At 52.5% G+C, this 19,450-nt stretch overlaps 8 protein-coding genes across 8 annotated transcripts; 5 read left to right on the top strand and 3 right to left on the bottom strand.

The window, feature by feature from the left end:
* Positions 1–195: 195 nt before the first annotated feature.
* Positions 196–2,747, top strand: KD926_011398 (uncharacterized protein; the record flags this gene model as incomplete). The annotated part of the gene is made up of 5 exons (XM_053103676.1): positions 196–214; positions 291–353; positions 412–1,004; positions 1,067–2,590; positions 2,655–2,747. The coding sequence occupies 5 exons, from the start codon at positions 196–198 to the stop codon at positions 2,745–2,747; spliced, it is 2,292 nt and encodes a 763-aa protein (XP_052952947.1).
* A 744-nt stretch (positions 2,748–3,491) lies between these two features.
* On the top strand, positions 3,492–5,071 carry KD926_011397 (mandelate racemase/muconate lactonizing enzyme family protein; the record flags this gene model as incomplete). The annotated part of the gene is made up of 4 exons (XM_053103675.1): positions 3,492–3,536; positions 3,595–3,699; positions 3,759–4,364; positions 4,472–5,071. 4 exons carry the CDS (start codon positions 3,492–3,494, stop codon positions 5,069–5,071), a joined length of 1,356 nt encoding a protein of 451 aa, XP_052952946.1.
* A 448-nt stretch (positions 5,072–5,519) lies between these two features.
* Positions 5,520–6,461, bottom strand: tim21 (the record flags this gene model as incomplete). Its single annotated transcript, XM_053103674.1, has 5 exons — positions 5,520–5,605; positions 5,665–5,764; positions 5,817–5,871; positions 5,925–6,109; positions 6,174–6,461. The coding sequence occupies 5 exons, from the start codon at positions 6,459–6,461 to the stop codon at positions 5,520–5,522; spliced, it is 714 nt and encodes a 237-aa protein (XP_052952945.1).
* Positions 6,462–6,541: 80 nt separating this feature from the next.
* Positions 6,542–8,869, top strand: KD926_011395 (ADP-ribosylation factor GTPase-activating protein; the record flags this gene model as incomplete). Its single annotated transcript, XM_053103672.1, has 8 exons — positions 6,542–6,770; positions 6,825–6,849; positions 6,919–7,147; positions 7,221–7,356; positions 7,427–7,610; positions 7,676–8,406; positions 8,467–8,784; positions 8,841–8,869. 8 exons carry the CDS (start codon positions 6,542–6,544, stop codon positions 8,867–8,869), a joined length of 1,881 nt encoding a protein of 626 aa, XP_052952944.1.
* Positions 8,870–9,582: 713 nt separating this feature from the next.
* KD926_011394 (folic acid synthesis protein) lies at positions 9,583–11,146 on the bottom strand (the record flags this gene model as incomplete). Its single annotated transcript, XM_053103671.1, has 3 exons — positions 9,583–10,564; positions 10,631–10,839; positions 10,898–11,146. The coding sequence occupies 3 exons, from the start codon at positions 11,144–11,146 to the stop codon at positions 9,583–9,585; spliced, it is 1,440 nt and encodes a 479-aa protein (XP_052952943.1).
* Positions 11,147–11,916: 770 nt separating this feature from the next.
* Positions 11,917–13,230, top strand: KD926_011393 (nitronate monooxygenase; the record flags this gene model as incomplete). The annotated part of the gene is made up of 4 exons (XM_053103670.1): positions 11,917–11,983; positions 12,040–12,301; positions 12,383–12,884; positions 12,940–13,230. The coding sequence occupies 4 exons, from the start codon at positions 11,917–11,919 to the stop codon at positions 13,228–13,230; spliced, it is 1,122 nt and encodes a 373-aa protein (XP_052952942.1).
* Positions 13,231–15,601: 2,371 nt separating this feature from the next.
* KD926_011392 (cytosine permease) lies at positions 15,602–17,302 on the top strand (the record flags this gene model as incomplete). Its single annotated transcript, XM_053103669.1, has 3 exons — positions 15,602–15,835; positions 15,920–16,136; positions 16,200–17,302. 3 exons carry the CDS (start codon positions 15,602–15,604, stop codon positions 17,300–17,302), a joined length of 1,554 nt encoding a protein of 517 aa, XP_052952941.1.
* A 382-nt stretch (positions 17,303–17,684) lies between these two features.
* Positions 17,685–18,982, bottom strand: KD926_011391 (uncharacterized protein; the record flags this gene model as incomplete). The annotated part of the gene is made up of 4 exons (XM_053103668.1): positions 17,685–17,931; positions 18,002–18,236; positions 18,279–18,900; positions 18,947–18,982. The coding sequence occupies 4 exons, from the start codon at positions 18,980–18,982 to the stop codon at positions 17,685–17,687; spliced, it is 1,140 nt and encodes a 379-aa protein (XP_052952940.1).
* Positions 18,983–19,450: the final 468 nt, after the last annotated feature.

Here is a 19,450-nt window from a genome sequence, read left to right as displayed (position 1 = left end):
CCGAACCAACCTTTCTCTCCATCCAAGCCCTTCGCGACTCATTTCACTTGGTGGTCGAATCGCTACGATCGGGATCTTTGACCTATATATCTCTTGTTTCTGCGACTCCTTGATCTCGGGGGCTCGAGATTTTCGAGGCGATCAATTTTCTCCAGCTATCCTGATCGAGGCTTCGGAGCTGCGAATCTTGTCGCAATGTACAACCCCTACCAAGGTAGGCCTTTTCGCGTCTCAATTCCGACTTGATGCATCTATGCATAATTTATATAGCTAAATGCTGACCTTTGAAGCTCCCGGTCTGTATGGCAGGCCTCCTGACTTCGGGGCTTACCCAGGAGCACCTCCGGGCATGGGTACGTATTACTTGTTATCTTCTGCTGCTTGTTATCATCATCATAACTGATTCCACAGCTCCGCCACCCGGTATGACGGCCCCTGGAACTACTCCGCTGCCAGGCTTGCAACAGGCGAATGCCCAGCAGCCAGGACGACCGGGCGGTTTCCCCGCGAACTTTCAACCCCCTCCGAACATGCCCAACATCAACTTTTCGGCTCCCGTCATTCGCCTTGGAACTTCCGGTCCGCCGAAATCTGCTACCCCAGACACCAACAAGGAACGCGAGGCTCCCGGAAGACGTGCCGGGCTGGGCTCGGCCAGCTTGGATTCGCAACGCCAGAATGTACGCGATGCGATGATGCAACTACAACCGCCGACGCGCGAAGAAATCGTGAGGACGATATTTGTCGGTGGAATCACGGAAGGCGCTGGCGGGGATGAGGGCGTCGAGAGAATACTACGGTCTGCGGGGAACCTTAGGCGCTGGATCCGTGCCACGGATGCGGATGAAAAGCCGTGCAAGTTTGGTTTCGCAGAGTACGAGGACCCTGAAAGTCTAGGTACTGCCGTTGAAGTACTAAAGGACGTTCAAGTGCCTTTGAAAAGACAGACACCGTCCCAGGGTGATGAGGGTGAGCAGGAGGAGGTGGAGAAGAGCACACTGCTGGTAAGTTTGGCAAAGTGCGGAAAAGAATCAAAAATCCAAGCTGACTGAATGGTTTTCTTTAGATTGTCGTTGACGAAAGCTCTTTGACGTACCTGGAGCAATATGAATCTACTAAAGGCGACCAAGACCCTGCGGAGAGCCAGGCTCGACTCGACACGGCTCGTGCTACTCTCAAAGAGGTTCTTTCCGACTTGTTCAATCCCACGTCACCCACACAGAAGGAAGAGACTTCCGCAATTGACCGTGAGGGCGATGTTGCGATGAAAGACGGTGATGGCCAAGGAGAAGGCGGCTCGGCCGAAGTTGTGACCATCCCCATCACCATTGAAGATGAATTGTCGGATATTCCTGCCGATATGCGGGAAACGGTTGCGAAAGAAATCTCAGCGTTCCGCGAGCGAAGCAACCGCCGAGACATTGAGCGCCTGAAGAGGGAAGAAGAAATCGAATCCATGGAGCGAGCCCGAAATGCCAGCTCCCGCGTCAACCGGTTGGCTTCCCCGCCATCATCGGCCCCTAGTGGACCTGCTGCCGGCGCAAACGGCGTGCCTCTTGGTCCTAGGGACCGTAGTATGCCGAACGCGCCTGCCGGGCCCAAGGGCTTCGGAGCTCAAATTCCCAAAGATTACCAGAAGGGTGTGTCATTCGTCAACGGTGGGTCTATGAACGGTGGAACGGCCGTCTTTATCGACCGCGAAGATGAGGAATCCGATGCGAGCGACGAGGAGCTGGAGCGCAGGCGTCGGGAGAAGAAGGAAGCCGAACAAGAAAAGCAGTTCCTTGACCAGGAGCGCCGCTGGCTCAACCGTGAGCGAAGCAGGACCGCAGCCCTGGAGCGGGAGAAGAAGAGAGACAAGGAAGAGGAATCCAAACTCCAGGAAGTCAAAGAAGAGGCCGATCAGCGACTCGGGCAATGGAACGACGAGGTTGAGGCTAGCCGCAAAGCCGACGACTACTATGCCGACCGGGGAGCGTGGCTGCGCAGCCGGGCCGCTTTCCGTGCGCGCGAAATTAGCATGGACGACACCGACCGAGCTGCCGAAGAGCGGGAACGCGCTCGTTCGGTCCAACAGCGCGAGCAAGCACGCGGCATGGCCGACGACTTCCTTGCTCGCCAGGCGGAGGAGCTCGAGACTCGCCCTCAGGCCCCGAGAGAGCCGCAGCGCTTCAAGCTCTCGCTTGGCGCCGCCGCGCAGAAAGCTCAAGCCGCAACATCGCGTCGGACGGTCGCAGATGTCGAAGGTCTACTGGAGGACGAGGAAGAGCCAGAAGCGACGGCTAGGCGTCCTCTCATTCCGATCAAGTTCGACAGCGCCGCGGAGGCGGCCGGACTTACCGAAGAGGAACGTGCCCAGGCTGCCCGGCAGCTGGCAGGCGAGATTCCAGCCGACAAGGAGGGACTCTGGAAATGGGACGTCAAGTGGGAGTTTGTGGACGAGAACGTGGTCAGCGAACAGCTCAAGCCCTTCGTGGAGAAGAAGATTGTGGAATACCTGGGAGTCCAGGAGCAGATGCTCGTGGACGTGGTGGAGGAGCATATTCGGAAGCACGGCAGTCCTCAGGAGTTAGTGGAACAGCTCGAAGAGGTAAGTTCTTTTGACCCCGTTCAACGGATTATTCAAAAATGGTGTTCTAACTCAACCCGTATAGGCACTCGACGAGGAGGCCGAGGTCCTGGTCCGAAAACTCTGGCGGATGATCATCTTCTTCTCGGAAAGCGAGAAGCGAGGTCTCTCCGGTTGAGCAGTGCATGGCGAATGGATAAGACATGCTTGATATTTGGCCACTCTTGTTGTTTATGCTATGGTTATGGCGAATGGAACTGCCTTTGCATGGGAATGATAGGATGCTCTAAAAGATATCCGCTCCAGCGAGGGGCACAATACAAACGGTACTCTTTTGCCTCTGTCCCTGTAGCTCTGCTTGAGACTCCCATCTCTTGCGGCCCTGTCTGTAGATGTATAGACTACCTACACACTATAGCGATGCTCTACATACTAGGCAATCGTATAAATATCCCGGAGATAGGCCGATCCTCGCTGCGTAAAATCGTACAGTCTTAGGGCTGACGGCGTATCGACAATACTCTCAAGGAGGTGCCTCAGGCTCTCAGCCCGTCAGGAACACGGAGACCCGCCGACAATCCGATGGGCTCTTGTCATTGGTGGAAAATTGGCTCCCACGACCAGGAAGAATTGCTCCGCCAATCAGGATTGTCTTCCCCACGCTGGCGGAACAATTGCAGTCCGCGGGGGTGTTTGGAGGGGGATGAGGGGTGTCTCTTAGGGATATTTATTCTCTTCCTCCCGCGCCAGGATTGCGCTTTTTTTTTTTATTTCTGTCCTTCGCTTCTCTCTTCTCTGTATCTCCTGTGATAGTTTCGTGGTCATTGATCGTTGTCTTTGCGCATTGAACGGCAGGACACTCGAAGCATCCCAATCAATCTCTATACACATTTCTATCGCGTGATACTCTACAGCCGCCACCATGGTGAAGATCACAGGTTTTACCACGAGGGACGTGAGGTTTCCGGTAAGGGATTGGAACTCAAGCACTTTTGCAATGGTCTTTTGTCGCTGATTCAGAATAGACCTCCCTCGACAAGACTGGCTCCGATGCCATGAACGCCGCGGGTGACTACTCTGCCGCCTACTGCCTCGTGAACACGGATTCGCCTCATGTCGGACATGGAATGGTATGCAATTAGAATTCCCATCCGACAACCACACAAGTACTGACCGTGTCCCCTGGCAGACCTTCACCATTGGCCGCGGAAACGAAATCGTCTGCTCCGCCATCTCCCTTCTCGCGCCCCTCGTGGTTGGCAAGGACCTGGACGAGCTCACGGCCGACTGGGGCAAGACGTGGCGCTACCTGGTCTCCGACAGCCAGCTTCGATGGATCGGACCCGAGAAGGGTGTGATCCACCTCGCCCTGGGTGCCGTCGTCAACGCGCTCTGGGATCTGTGGGCGAAGACCCTTGGTAAGCCCGTCTGGCGCATCGTCGCCGAGATGAGCCCCGAGGAGTTCGTCCGCTGCATTGACTTCCGGTACATCACCGATGCCATCACGCCGGAGGAGGCCATCGCTCTTCTCAAGGAGGTCGAGTCCGGTAAGCAGGAACGTATCAAGGAGGCGGAGCAGAGCCGGGCTGTGCCCGCGTACACCACCAGTGCTGGCTGGCTCGGATATGGCGAGGACAAGCTGAGGGCTCTTCTGAGTGAGAGCGTTACTCAGGGATACAAGCACTTCAAGCTGAAGGTCGGAGGAAACTTGGAGGATGACAAGAAGAGATTGAGCATTGCCCGTGAGGCCATTGGATATGACAAGGGTAACATCCTGATGGTGGATGCTAATCAGGTAAGCGCTCAACCCTCCCACCACCCCTCCTCCCTTATCCGTCTACCTTTGTGGTATCATAAATACAAAACGTCAGTCCACTAATCAAAGGACCCTTCTCGATACAGGTCTGGTCCGTCCCCGAAGCCATCACCTGGATGCAAGAGCTCGCCGAATACAAGCCCTGGTTCATCGAAGAGCCCACCTCCCCCGACGACATCCTCGGCCACGCCGCCATCAAGAAGGCCCTCGAGAACACCCCCCACGGCACCATCGGCGTTGCCACCGGCGAGATGTGCCAGAACCGCGTGGTCTTCAAGCAGCTCCTGCAGGCAGGAGCCCTGACCGTCCTCCAGGCCGACGCCTGCCGAGTCGGCGGTGTCAACGAAGTCCTAGCCATCCTGCTGCTGGCGCGCAAGTTCAACGTCCCCATCGTGCCGCACTCGGGTGGCGTGGGCTTGCCCGAATACACGCAACACCTGAGCACCATCGACTACGTGGTGGTTAGCGGTAAGAAGAGTGTGCTGGAGTATGTCGACCATCTGCATGAGCACTTTGTGCACCCGTCTAGCGTGCGGGATGGATACTACGTGACCCCCTTGGAGCCCGGATACAGCGTGGAGATGAAGCCCGAGAGTATGGATGAGTTTGCCTTCCCCGGCGAGGAGGGCAAGAGCTGGTGGAGATCACAGGCCGCGAAGCCCATTCTGGAGGGCCCTCGGATATAAGGGAATTTGCTTTTGTCGTTTAATGTATATGCTTGATGTGATATGAAGGTCAATTCTTTGTTGTTAATACTTCTGTATTGAATAAAATGGTGACACTGTTTATTTCAATTCTTTCATTCAAGTTCTTGAGATGCCTGAATCATGACTTAAGTCGCGACATAGGCAATGTATGGCTTGCAAAAATGCTATGTAGATAAATAACCTAAATACCTCGATGAATAATACACTATGATACAAAGATAGAATAGTAGGGGGCAACTCTCTTTACCAGCAGCTCGGTCTCCTGGCTTCAAAGCTGCAGTATGTTTGGCTAGGCAACACTCTTGCCTCTAAGCTAAATTTATGCAGATTCGGCATCTCAGTTCCGGTTTCGGAACAAACCCTAGCTTCATGGCGGATCGTACGCCCTGCAGCACATAATTTGCCGTGATATATATCCAAGTGGGAATTAGCGCCATTGAATACCTAGGAGTTTCAATGCCTTGCCAACTCCTGGTTTCTCAGGAGCCTGCTCGAGCACAATCCGCGAGTGACCTAAAAGGAAACCGGATTAGCATGACGTAGGAACAAAAGACCCAAATTGAATAACTTACCGGACACTTCCAACGCAAGAAGATGATATTGCCAGTCACTTTGGTCATGAGACTTGATCATGTGCACAAAGACAACGCCCGAGTTGCGAGGTCCCTCGACCTGTTCACCGTTAATTATCCATTCAGCCGTAGACCCAAGCCGAGCCACCTACATGGAAATTCATCTTCAAATGTTCGCGACCCAAGCGATCCTTGTCAATCGAGCTCCTACAGACCGGGTCAGCGTTGTCGACACATCCCTGGGCATGAGGGGAACATACGCAATAGGGCGGTTCCGCGCCCATCTGCTCCCCGTATTCTCTCCAAAAGCTGTAATCTCCCTGCGATCTCCGAGCAGGTCCGTACACCGCGAGTCGTTCTTGATACGTTCGACGGCCTTCTCGTACTGCCACGTCCTGCTATTCGGGGAGAAGACTTCGGTATAAAGGAGGTAAAAGACTCCTCCCTGGCAAATCGATCAGCTTCCAATTCAACTGTCTCCCCAGTAGGAAGTAATAGGCCCCACTCACCGTCAAAGCCGCACCCGCCAGAACCACCACAAAGTTGAACGATTGTTGCGTTGCCCGAGCGGCCTTTTCCCGTCCGCTCAGCTCCCCCCACTCGTATCGCCCGTCGTCCGACAGGACGGTAACGTTCCTTCTTCGGGGCGTCGCAGGCCCCGAAGCTCCTCGACCCATATCGCTCTGGGTCGCATACCGGCGAGCCAGGTCCGCCGTGCGGGGAAGACCAGCAGGACGCAGGGCCAGGGCAGACGAAGCCTGCGAAAAGGCAGGGCTAGATCGAAGGTACGGATTCATGACGACAGCTGACCGCAGCGTCACCCGGGTTCCCGTTGAATCGCAGTAGTAGGTCGCGCAGCCGTGGGGGGCATGGAAAAATGGCAGCAGATAGATGGTCGCGCGCGCGAGACCCGGAAATTTGCAGCGACGCCGAAGAAACGAAGCGTCGCTCGCCGCCCATTTCCAGATGTGGGGAAGGGTGGGTCACGTGGACGCCGCGGCCTGGCGGTTCAGGCCCTCAGCCGCTCAGCGGCCTGAAAGTTCGGCTCGCCCTATCCGTATTTGCAATACGGTGCTGGGGCGCGGGCGGCAAATTGGCTGGTGGGAGTGGTATATATTGAGAGTTGTGGACGGTCATCTTGTGACGAATATTTCCTGTAGCAGTTCGGATCCGTGTTTCAGAAAGGTAAGATCTTAATTTACGGCGACTCCGTAGAGGCCTCGCAGCAGAACGCTCAAGGTGAAAAATACCCAGTCGGATTGCAAAGATCACGGCCCGGTTCCAAAACGATTCCGACCACGTTCGCTCTCCCGAATGCATTTTGGATCCTCTTCCTCCCTCCTTCGACTTCCTGTCTTGCCTGCGTGACGCTCCCTCTCCTTTCTTTCGGGTCCTTACTTCTCTCCCACTCGTCGCCATGAGTGCCTCCAAGGCGGAGTCTCAGAAGATCTTTGAGAAACTCAAACTCAAACCCGCTAACAAGGTGCGCAAAATAAACCCCTCCCCGCTGGGTCACTGGAGCGTCGATATGCTGACGGTCGACTTGGCTGCAATAGATATGCTTTGATTGCAGTTCCAAGAATCCCACCTGGTCGTCGGTGCCGTTCGGTATCTATCTCTGCTTGGACTGCTCGGCCAACCATCGTAACCTGGGTGTCCACATTTCCTTTGTTCGTTCCACGAACCTCGATCGTATGCGTCTCTTCCAGCCCCGTACCTCCCTGGTCGGTATTCCATTGCGATGCTAATCTGCGACCCACAGAATGGCAATGGGAACAGCTCCGTCTTATGAAAGTCGGTGGTAACGAGTCCGCCACTAAATACTTCCAATCGCATGGCGGATCTGCCGCTCTCGCCAGCAAGGACGCCAAGGTCAAGTACACGTGCAATGCCGCCGTTAAGTACAAGGATGAATTGAAGCGTCGGGCCGCGCAAGATGCTCAACTGTCGGTGACCCATCCTGACTTTTCTCTCGCAGTTCGTGAACCTAACCATGCATTCTCGCCCTCAGGTACCCCGAAGAAGTGGAGATCACCGATGTCCCCGCGGGCGTTTCGTCCAACGGCTCTAGCACCCCTGCTGCCGACGAGGATGATTTCTTCTCCTCGTGGGACAAGCCCTCCATTAAGCGTCCTAGCAATCCTCCCTCTCGCACCGGTACCCCTCCGGTTGTCAGCCGCAATGGCACCCCGTTCCTGAACACCGCTGGCGTTGCCAACGCCAACGGCGCCCGCTCCAAGTCCCCGCTTTCGGCTTCCGATAAGGACTCTTCACCTGCTCCGGCTGCTATCCGGGCCAGCGCCTCTGTACGCAAGACTGCGTCGACGGGTCCTGCGAAGAAGGGCAGCGTTCTGGGCGCCAAGAAGGCTCCTAAGCTCGGGGCTAAGAAGGTTGCTGCCGCGGAGACTATCGATTTCGACGAGGCGGAGCGAAAAGCCAAGGAGGAGGCAGAGCGCATCGAGAAACTTGGCTATGACCCAGAGGCCGAAAAGGCCGAGGCCGATGCCAAGAACAAGACGGCAAACACAGGAGCCACCGCCATTGCGTCCCCGACACCGATCAGTCCGAACAAGGGCGGCTTCGGCGCCACTAAGGGCTCCCAGGAGCAGAACTCCAACGATGTGGAGCGCCTGGGCATGGGCATTGGACGTCTTGGGTTTGGACAAACTGTCGGCGCGAAGCCTGCCGCTCCCAAGAAGCCGGGCTTTGGGTCGGTTGGCCCCACCAGGACGGCTGCTGATGGTAGGTTTATTCCTTTGAATATTTGACCAACCTAAACTCAATACTAACGAGATTCAACAGATGAGGAGCTTAAGCAAGCCAAGACTCGATTCGGCACCCAGAAGGGTATCTCGTCGGACGAATTCTTTGGACGGGAACGATTCGATCCCACTGCGCAGGCGGAGGCGAAGGATCGCCTGCGAAACTTCGATGGTGCCACTGCAATCTCTAGCAATTCTTACTTTGGCCGACCTGAAGATGACCTTCCTGCCGGAGATGACACCTATGGAGACTTGGAAGGTGCCGCAAAGGACTTTGTTCGCCGCTTTGGCATCACGGCCGGTGATGACCTAGAAAACCTCTCGCAGATCGTGGGGGATGGAGCCGTCAAACTGCAAGGTTAGTGTGCCTTGCTGTCCTTTTGATTCTTTTGGACAAGACTAATAATAATCTAGGTGCTATCCGCAGCTATTTGAACAGCTAAAGGGTTCCTCCTCTCGCTTTGACACCACACTTACAGTATCGCCAGCTCGGATGTTTTTCTTCTTCTCGCATCCGGGCTACCCAGCTCTATTCTTTATTTTTGAGTCATACACGGCGTTCTCATCATTCGTATTCCCCCACTTCAGCCTACATTCTCAACCCAATGCAGCCGACAACCTATGACCACTAGCCACCGAAAGCGGTCTCATGAGAGTCCAAGATCCTAGATATCTCTTCGTCTTGTCTTGACCCATAAGTCGGTTGCTCTTACTTTTTATTCCCATTCCCCCTGCTAGTTGCCTTTGTGGTTTTGAGTTAATTGAAAATTGTTAAATTGGCACTCCCCCTTGCTCATGTCTTTCTATCCGTGACAATTTCCTGTATATTCTTTCGATATAAGTAGGTTAGCTCGTGTTAGGAGTTCTCTTTGTCAATCTAAACTTAAAGAACTATTATTTTGAGTCCTTGTACTTCATATGTCGAAGACTCGGGATTGCAAAGGTATATCTGTATTGTAGACTTCAGTATGAACGGCTGGTTCATAATAGTTTAGCATTAAAAAAAGCAAATTGTTTACTATTCTATTTATATAGATATCTTGATATTGTTGAAATTATGCCAAGTCTTGACCCGTTGAATCATCACATCACGTCAGTTCCTTCTTCATCTTCTACAGCCCACACATCAGCATAGCGAGAGGATAGACACCCCAAATTAGCTTCTATAGATAGCATCCGCCACTTTAGCGACCTGCCACATCTCCTTCACATCGTGTACACGCACGATATCCGCACCACCAGCAATACTAGCCGTCACGGCAGCCGCAGTGCCCCAGCCACGCTCACTAGCCTTTTCGACGCCCGTGAGTCGTCCAATGAATCTCTTCCGACTGGGTCCCATCAGCCACGGGAGACCTTCGAGGCCGCTCTCCTGCGTCCGGAGCTGCTGCAGGTCCCGCAGGATGGTGAGATCCTGGGACTGGCCCTTCGCGAACCCAAGCCCAGGGTCAAGGATGATGCGCCAGCGTCGGATGCCAGCGTCTTCGGCGGCGGCGAGACGCTCGTGCAGCTCGGTCGTGGTGTCGCGGACAACGCCGTTCGGGTACTCGGTTAGTTTGGTCATGTTGGAGGGGTTGCCGCGCATGTGCATAAGGATGACGGTCTTGCCAGTGCGCGCCATAGTGGGTAGCATGTCTGGGTCGAGGAGGCCCGCGGAGACGTCGTTGATGATGTCGGCGCCGGCGGCGCAGGCTTCTTCTGCGACGCGCGCGCGGTACGTGTCGATGCTAATGGCGATGTTGGCGGCTTCGGGGATCGAGGTGCGGATGTGTCGGATGGCAGGGATGACGCGGGCGAGTTCTTCGGCTTCGCCGACGGGTTCGGATCCAGGGCGGGTGCTTTCGCCGCCGATGTCGATGATGGTAGCGCCGGCGGAGATGAATTGGCGGACGGTTGTGGTGAGGGTGGAGAAGTCTGCGGAGAAGTGCTTGCCGCCGTCGGAGAAGGAGTCCGGGGTGAGGTTGAGGATGGCCATGATGTGGGTGGGACGGCGGGGGTCGGTGGAGTGGAGGGTAGGGAAGCTTTTGGAGATGTAGGTTGTTGATACGGGGGTTGGGTCTGGCGGAGGGAGGGAGTTTAGGTGGGATAGGTAAGTGGTGTCGTGGTCAGGGAAAGGAGGGCGTTCATGAGGGATGAGTCTATTGAGGTTTCCGGTTAGTTTGTAATTCTTTTCAAGGTGCGATCAAATCAAAAGATCCACGTACTGGCTCAGAGGTCGTAGGACAAAGTCCCGTTCGAGCATCAACTTGTGCGGAATGTTGAGGCGCTCGTGGGAGAAGACCTGCTGGTCATAGAGCAAAATGTCTAAGTCGATGGATCGGGGACCCTTGTCGATCAACTTCTTCCTCCCGAGATCAATTTCGATCGCCTGAATGGCGTCTAGTAGCTCAAGGGGCTCTAGACTGGTCTCGACCTGATTCGTTGTAAGGACTAGTGCACGGGCAAGCATAATTGGGAGATAGGAAACAAACCTCACAAACGCCATTCATGAATGCATCCTGGTCGAGAACATACATAGGCGCCGTCTCAAAGAGCGAACTGGTCCGTTTTACTCTGATGCCAGCCCGGTCCATTTCCTGACAGGCCGCCTCGATCATTTCCACTCGATCCCCCATGTTGCTTCCCAAAGCTATGAAAGCTCGGTGGGCAGGAGTCTCGACCGAGTTCATCTTGGCATTGGAGGACGCTACTATGCCATTGGAGAAGCCTCGAGAAGGCATAGTAGGCTTTAGTGGGCCATTTTTGGACGTAGGTGCATTAGAGTTGGAGAAAGATCGCCTGTCAAGAGAACTAGTCGGTGGGGTCGCTGATTGCAAAGATTAGTCTCGTCAGATGGGTGGATGATAGATGCCCATGGCAAATATTTGAACAGAGTGCAATCGCCCATGCAAGGAAAGCTTGCAGGATAGGGTCTCAAGCGCTGACCGAGTGAACATACTGGACTGAGAGGTATAGAGGGTTCTATCCGGAAGTTAGTATAGAAGCAAGGGCGGGGAGGGGTCAAGGACAGACGCGTTCCTATTCCGAAGACCTACCTCTTGAGGGTTCTTGGAAGTGATCCGCAGGCCCTTCTATGAGTAGGAAGGTGCAGAAGACCTGCACTGGAGGATCGCCATAGATGAGAGCCGGAACCCATTGCTAACTGCGACGAGGGTCGAGAATGCGATTGTCGACTACGTCATGTGAAAAAAAAGGTTGCCGCGCGGAAGACGCGGGATCAGCTGACCGGAGCGTGATCAGTCCCCGCGCGGTTAGTCATCGGCAGTGCCAACCCCGGGGAATTTCTGGCTCAAATCAAATGTTGGACCGAGGCTTTTCTGGCTGTCGCTCTTCGCCCTCGGTCCCTCGGCCTCCCTATAAAGAATCAACCCATTGTCTTTCTTTCCCCACACTTTCTGACACCTCTTCCTTTCTATCATTACATTTCTCCTACCTGCCAATATCACTCCTATCCCTTATTTTGTCAATATACCCATCCTCACATTCCATCATGGCCTCTCCTCGTAAGCCCTACCACCCACACCCTCCGCATGCCTCTCCGCATACGAACGGGGCGCGTGTGACCCCAAAGCCTGCTGAAGACACTCTCCTTCTAACTCAAAAATCCTGACAGAGCAAATCCGCACTACCCTTACTGATCAGCTCAAGATCAACCACCCCATTCTGCTGGCAGGTATGAACGTGGCCGCCGGCCCTAAGTTGGCCGCTGCGGTCACCAACGCTGGTGGTCTCGGTGTTATCGGTGGTGTCGGCTACACCCCTGAAATGCTTCAGGAACAGATCACAGAGCTCAAGAGCTATCTGAACGACAAGAACGCCCCCTTCGGTGTCGACCTTCTGCTCCCCCAGGTCGGAGGAAGCGCACGCAAGACCAAGTAAGGATTCTAATCACCCCATGCAACAACCGTTCCGGCGGAGCAAGAGTGATGGATACTAATACGCGCTTTTCTCATCAGCTACGACTACACCAAGGGCAAGCTTGACGAGCTTGTTGATATTATCATTAAGAGCGGTGCCAAGCTCTTCGTTTCCGCCGTCGGTATCCCTCCCAAGCATGTTGTCGATCGTCTCCACAGCGCCGGTATCCTGTACATGAACATGATCGGTCACCCCAAGCACGTCCAGAAGTCACTTGATGCTGGTGCCGATATTATCTGCGCCCAGGGTGGTGAAGGTGGTGGACACACTGGTGATGTCCCGACCACCGTTCTCATTCCCACCGTTGCCAAGCTCTGCCAGGGCAAGAAGAGCCCCTTGACCGGTCTTCCCGTGCAAGTTGTCGCCGCTGGTGGCTTGTTCAACGGTAACTCGGTTGCCGCTGCTCTCATGCTCGGTGCCTCTGCTGTTTGGATCGGAACTCGCTTCATCTTGTCCGACGAGGCCGGTGCCCCCGTTGCTCACCAGGAGGCTGTCCGTACCGCCGGATTTGAGGATAACGTCCGCACCATCATCTTCACCGTAAGTTCCCCTAGACCACGAGAGAAATATAAAAATCTCCGCTAACGTTACATAGGGTCGTCCCCTGCGTGTCCGCAACAACGAATACATCAAGAACTGGGAGGAGAACCGCCAGGAAGAGATCAAGCAACTGACTGCCAAGGGTGTCATCCCCGTCGAGCACGACTTCGAGAACCTGCCCGATGATGTTGACGATGAGACCTTGGACAATGCTCGTCCCTACCTGATGGGCAAGGTTGCTGCCGTTGTGTCGGAGAAGAAGCCTGCCAAGGCTATTGTTGACGAACTCGTTACGGATGCCGCTGCTCTGTTGCAGAAGGGCAACAAGATGCTTGCTAAGCTGTAAATAATTTGATATCTCCATGTTTATTTCGGGATTGGGATCAGGAGCATTTTGATGCATATTCCTATGATGTTCTATGACCGTGGGCTTCAGCGTTTGCTTTTTTAAATTTATATCATTGTTTATTCGACTGATAGAAAATATTGATTATTTTCAACCGTGCATCTTGGGTTTAAGTTGATAGATGAGTAACTCTGTTCTGGTTTTTGAGAAGGAAAGTCATGCTTGAAGCAATGATTATTCCGAGAGACGACGGTTTGAAAACAGTAGCAAAAACCTTCGGACGACCGACACATCACGTGCGGATGGCTCGGTCTGTTCGGCAGGTACAGAAGAACATGTGGTTACCAGATATTATGTGCCTGGGGTATCACGTGCCAAGCATTTTGCCGTTTGTCTACCGGTGATCATTTCATGTGTGCAATAGCTAAGGGAATATTTTCTCCCTAAAAAGCATCTTGACAATCTCAATTAGTTGAGTTATCTCATCTTCGTAGTCCACAGTTTTCTCTGCAATCAGTACGCTTGTAAGATATAGTGAAGGAGCTCTGTAGTGGACCGTGACACCGGGCACATACCAGGGTATTGAGCGGTTGCTACTCCGTACTCCGTATATATCTTGGCTCCGTCAGCTACATCACTCTGAACACCAAAACTAAAGCCCTGGCAAATGAACCTGCTTCCATTCATTGATATCCGACGATGAGTATATAATAAATATCAAATCTCAAGTTAAAACCAAAAGAAAACAATTCCTAATAAACGCAAGAGATGAACATTTCATAGACAAGACGGTCACATGGTCCATGGCCACCAATTTCTCTTTACGCAGACTCTTAGAACCATTAAACAGAACTTATACCAATTATATAACTATCTCCATGATAATGATATCGTCACCATAAAGCTCACGTCTCCCTTATCAGATAAATCAACTACGTCCAAATTGAGACTAGAACGCTCATCCTTTATCATCAGCAAGCTCCAATGAGAATCCAATCGTAATGATCCCTCGCATCGCGGGAAGATTGGCACTTGCATTGACCCGAAGCTTCGCCATAGCTTGGTTGATAGTGGTGTTACAATTGCAGGGGGTCCAGCGCGGCGAGACCCGATCTTGTTCACCCTCGTGGCAGCGTAGGTTTCCGATAGCGTGGGGTAGTTTGAGTTCCTGGGGAGCTTGGCAGTTAAGTACTCTGTAGGGAGGAGAATCGGGGAGTGCTTCTAATATGTGGAAGAATATTTAGATTAAAGATGTTATTGATGCAATGATACCAGACCACATGTGTTGACACGCGATGGTTCAGTGTTCAATATGATCATTTATGTAACGCCCTTTACTTAGGCGTAGTATACTGAATCGTATCATTCCACTGATTTTTCCAAGTCACAAACAGGTGTTTACCCCAGGATATTGGCCAGCGATAAATGTGATTCAATGGAGGAAGATAGGATGGGTGTGAAGGAGTTGTCTAACTATCTATCGGTGATGACCGATGTCCTGGAGCTCAAGGGTCCGAAAGCATTGAAAGATGCGCAGAGATAGGCAGAGATAGTAGAGAACTTTCGAGATATCCGTTAACCCAGCAGTGACGCTTGCTGTTATCATGATGAGTTCAGCACCCGACTGGAGGGAGGGGAGCATATCTGCAGTTGCCTATCATGGACGAAAGGCTTATCAAAAAGTGAAAACTCGCCACGGACCCACCTGGGTCTTGTCAGGAACCGGCACCAATCAGGGCAGGTGCGATTCAGCCCATGTGGTGCTTGGCCCTCCAAGTCGAAACGCTAGTGGCCAATGGGGGAGTCAGAACGGGGCTGACCCCACCCACCCTCGACCCAAGGGGGACAAGCGCAGGGCCGTTAGGGTTAGCCAAGGCGGGCCCGTTAGGATTCTCGAAACGAGAAACAAAAAAGGCTTGACCTCGGGGAGAAAGTCGGCACACGCGACAGTGCGAACGGCGAATACGCGGACGCGGTCATTCTCCGACTATCGTTCTCCTCTCGTTGGTGGTTCCTGCTGGATCGGGTCAGCTCCCACTGTGGGCCGTCGGAAAGGATGTGACTGTGCGGAACAAATTTGTCTTAGCTCCAGCCTCCCAGCGCGTAGTTATTAGTACCTGTCCCTCCCTTCCTCAGTCGAAGAAAAGAAAGAAAGAAAAAAGAACCATGTGAGACCCGGTCTAATTCCCTTTCGTCTCTCTCGTTTCCCCCTCCTTCGAAGTACCCTTCGTGGTCTTTGTGAGCTTGCTCAATTGGCTCGTCCATCCATTCCGTCTTCCCCAAGTCTCCTCCTTCATTGGTGGGGATTTTCGTGCCGACATTCGTATACAATCGTTGAAACACGGTTCTGTCGGATCCCGATCTCGACGCGATGTTTGGGGGCAGTAGCAGCGACCCCGACCTTGAAAAGGCCCCTCAGGTGGGCAAGCTCCCCGCCGACGACAGTAGCGATGGAGCAGTTCCCGGAGAGAGCTTTGCCTATGGCGACTCCCTCTACGCAAAGGTACAACGACTGGCAGGAAAGCTCAACATTGAGCAGCGCGGTATTGAACGGGTGCCGGCGGAAGAACAGACGGACACGTCCTATTTCAATATTGGCAGCATGGTGTGTTTCTAGCCTCATTGCATTTGTCTGACGCCGGCTCGTGCCTGGCATGACAAGAATGCCTTCCCAACTGACCCGTCGCAGTGGCTGGCGGCCAACATGGTAGTCAGTTCTTTCGCCATCGGTGTCCTCGGGAAATCCCTCTTCAGCCTCGGCTTCGTTGATGCCATCCTGGTCTGCATCTTCTTCAACCTGCTGGGTATCATGACCGTCTGCTTCTTTTCGTGCTTCGGTCCTCCTTTCGGCCTTCGACAAATGGTACTCTCAAGATTCTGGTTTGGTTGGTGGGCAACCAAATTCAGTAAGTACCCATAGGATAACTGTTTGTCCATGAACAACAAATGCTTACTTCCTCTTTCTTCAGTTGCCTGTCTGAATGTGTTGGCTTGTGTGGGCTGGTCCGCCGCCAACTCCATAGTGGGTGCCCAGCTATTGAACGCGGTCAACAGTGACGTGCCGGGATTTGCGGGTATCCTCATCATCGCTTTCTGTACTCTCTTCGTCACGTTCGCAGGCTACAAAGTGGTCCACATGTATGAGTACTGGAGCTGGATCCCCACGTTCATTGTTTTCATGATTGTGTTCGGGATGTTTGCCCATTCCGGAGACTTCAGGAATATACCGATGGGAGTTGGAACCTCTGAGCTTGGAGGTTGTCTTTCATTTGGTTCCACTGTATACGGCTTCGCCACCGGGTGGACCAGTTATGCTGCTGATTACACCGTATATCAGCCTGCAAACCGAAGTCGCCGCAAGATATTTTTCTCCGCCTGGGCCGGACTCATCCTCCCTCTGCTCTTCACCCAGATGCTGGGTATCGCGGTCATGACCGCGACGTCCATCGACGACGGCAACAACAAATATCAGTTGGGTTATTCGACGTCCGGAAATGGCGGCTTGCTCAACGCCGTTCTCGAGCCGCTTGGTGGTTTCGGAAAGTTTTGCTTGGTCATTCTTGCTCTTTCCATCATCGCCAACAATTGTCCCAACATTTACTCTGTCGCTCTTACCCTTCAGGTTATGACTCGGTACTCCCCGAAAGTCCCCCGTTTCATCTGGGTGTTCCTAGGTTCCTGCGCCTCGATTGCTATCGGAATCCCTGGCTACTCTTATTTCGAAACGATCCTGGAAAACTTTATGAACTTCATTGCATACTGGCTGGCCATATACTCGGGCATCTCCCTCACCGACCATTTCGTCTTTAAGCGAGGTTTTTCGGGATACCGTATTGAGATATACGACAAACCCGACAAGCTCCCCCCTGGCATTGCCGCTGCTCTGGCTTTTGCGTTCGGCGTTGCTGGTATGATCACCGGAATGAGCCAGTCGTGGTACGTGGGTCCCATTGCGAAACATGCGGGTGCGGCCCCCTCTGGCGGTGACATTGGCTTCGAACTGGCTTTCGCCTTCGCTTCGGTGTCGTATATGGTATTACGACCCATCGAGATAAGAATATTTGGTCGGTAAAACGGGGGCTTGCTGCAAGTTTCATTTATGCATATATAGATTGTTTTGCTTATTTTCGGCCGTTTGTCTTTGCATAGTTCCATATGGAAATGTCGGGCTAGGATTATGTGACTGGGACTGTAAATAGATGTTTAATTGATGCCAATGATGCATTTACTCAATGAGAATCAACTGAATCTGATTTTCATGTCATGAAAGGAAAACTTTCGAAAAAAGAAGAACTAAATCGAACGAAATCATCAATTTGGCCCTCGAATAGAAACGTTCCCATCGAATTCCGGACCGAAATGACTACACCCCCCTACCTGACCAGTAGCAATACGAAGCTAACCGAATCCGCTCATCGATAGATGCTGGTCGAGAATTCTAACCACAGCAGTCTTCATGCCAAACGCTGAGAATTGCCAACTTCAACCGTAACTGTAGGCGTAGGCGTAGGTAGATCTGGGTTGACGTGGATGAGGATGGTGGCTTTCTCAATCAGAATGTCGGGCTCATCTCCCCGACCACGTCTGTATAGTGCAGGAAACATGACAAGAAGAAGTTTCACGATTTTTTCACTCTCGCGTACATCATTATTTTTCCTTTTCGAAATCTTGTTATGAGTCGCAATATCCATAATGTTAAAGCTATGCAGATCTTGCAAACAACACTACCGGGGGGGGGGGGGGGGGGGTTTCTATCCAATCCCAGCTGTACCTTTCTGGCGAGCAACTCAAGCTTATAGCGAGGTTTGCTGCCGGGGTTTTGATCTGTTCCTCAAGTCTCGAGAGTTTGCGATTTCTGTCAAAGTCGGATTTGAAGTTGAAGGAGTCAAAGATCTCGCGTAGCCTCGCTGTTAGTTCTGAGCACTTCTTCACATGAATGTGATGTTGTTGGCCTGAAACATAGGCTCGAATTGTATCCGACCTCCATAAATTGAAGATTTCCAGATCTACAGAAGTTAGACCCAACCATAGTTTTCTTCAAAAGGGACTTTGCACGCCTTTATCTGGGTTTACTTTGTATATTCCTCTTTCGAGTGTCCTCAGAACCCGAAGATCAGATGGCGGTGCGATTACGAGTGGCATGAACAGCGTATCCCAGATAGGCCACCAAACCATGCACATGAATATCTCCGACTGTGCATTGGAGGGCCATCCAGGGCATCTCATTCCCCAGCCGTAGATCTTGAGAGGAAATTCGAACTTTCGGTGAGCCGAAATGAGTGAATCTTTGAAGGTTTCAACGTCAGGAAACTCTTCCGTCCAATTTGACAAATTCTCGCGAATGCTGATGAATTTCTCCCGAATGGTTGTATCAGAGGGTTGGTAGTCTGGTATGAACTTAGATAGGCGCATTTGACACTTTCGAAGCTCAGCCTCCAACATCTGGATATGCTGGTTTGCTTCCTCTAGCGCCTGTTCCTTCTGGTGTATTTCCTGCGTCGCCTTTTCTTCGAAAGCACAGATGACCTTTCTGTATTCCGGCAACCAAGACTTGAAGCTGCCAAATCCCTGCAAAGAGTTGTCGAGGGGAGGTCTTTGATGCTCGTTTTCTGGAACACAAGCACGAGAATCATCACCTGGCGAGTCGTAGGCTGGGTGGTAGTTCTCACTCTAAAAGGCTGTCAACGACATGGAACGGCAGGGAAAGCTCACTTACTTCGCTCCCTTCATTTTTCACTTCATCAGAATCCATTGTTCTATGTCACCGGAGAGACGAAGACGGATACTTAGAGATAAAATCAAGAAAAAGAGGCAGGGGATGTAGAATAAGATGTCTCTGTATATTCTACATCCAAAGAGGCGAAGGGAGAAATATGAAAGCAGGTCACAAGTGAAAGTGATTGGGACTTTCTCCTCATTCACTTGAAGCGCTTTCCGACAATTCTCTCTGACACTTATTTTGCTCATAGCTCTCATCCTTTTTCTTATTCATCCTCTTCAATTCATGCTCTTGATTTCAACCTCTTCATTTCCCTTTCAGCATAGTTGAAATCTTGCTACGGCGAGCTGCCCGAACACGCTAAGATCAACGAGACCAAATCGTCTTCATTTCATCCTCTTCACCCTCTTAACCTCCTCCATCCCCTCTTGACTTCTCCTCACACTTCCTCTGTGCATTACTTTCCCCCCTTCAGCTTGGTTTTATATTCAAATCCCTCAG

This window comes from Aspergillus affinis, assembly GCF_023601865.1.
Source record: "Aspergillus affinis strain CMG 70 chromosome Unknown NODE_95_length_147632_cov_85_268117, whole genome shotgun sequence".
In the NCBI taxonomy this organism is placed as follows: Eukaryota; Fungi; Ascomycota; class Eurotiomycetes; order Eurotiales; family Aspergillaceae; genus Aspergillus; species Aspergillus affinis.
The sequence above is the reverse complement of the archived record's forward strand: the minus strand, read 5'-3'. Positions and strand labels throughout refer to the sequence as shown.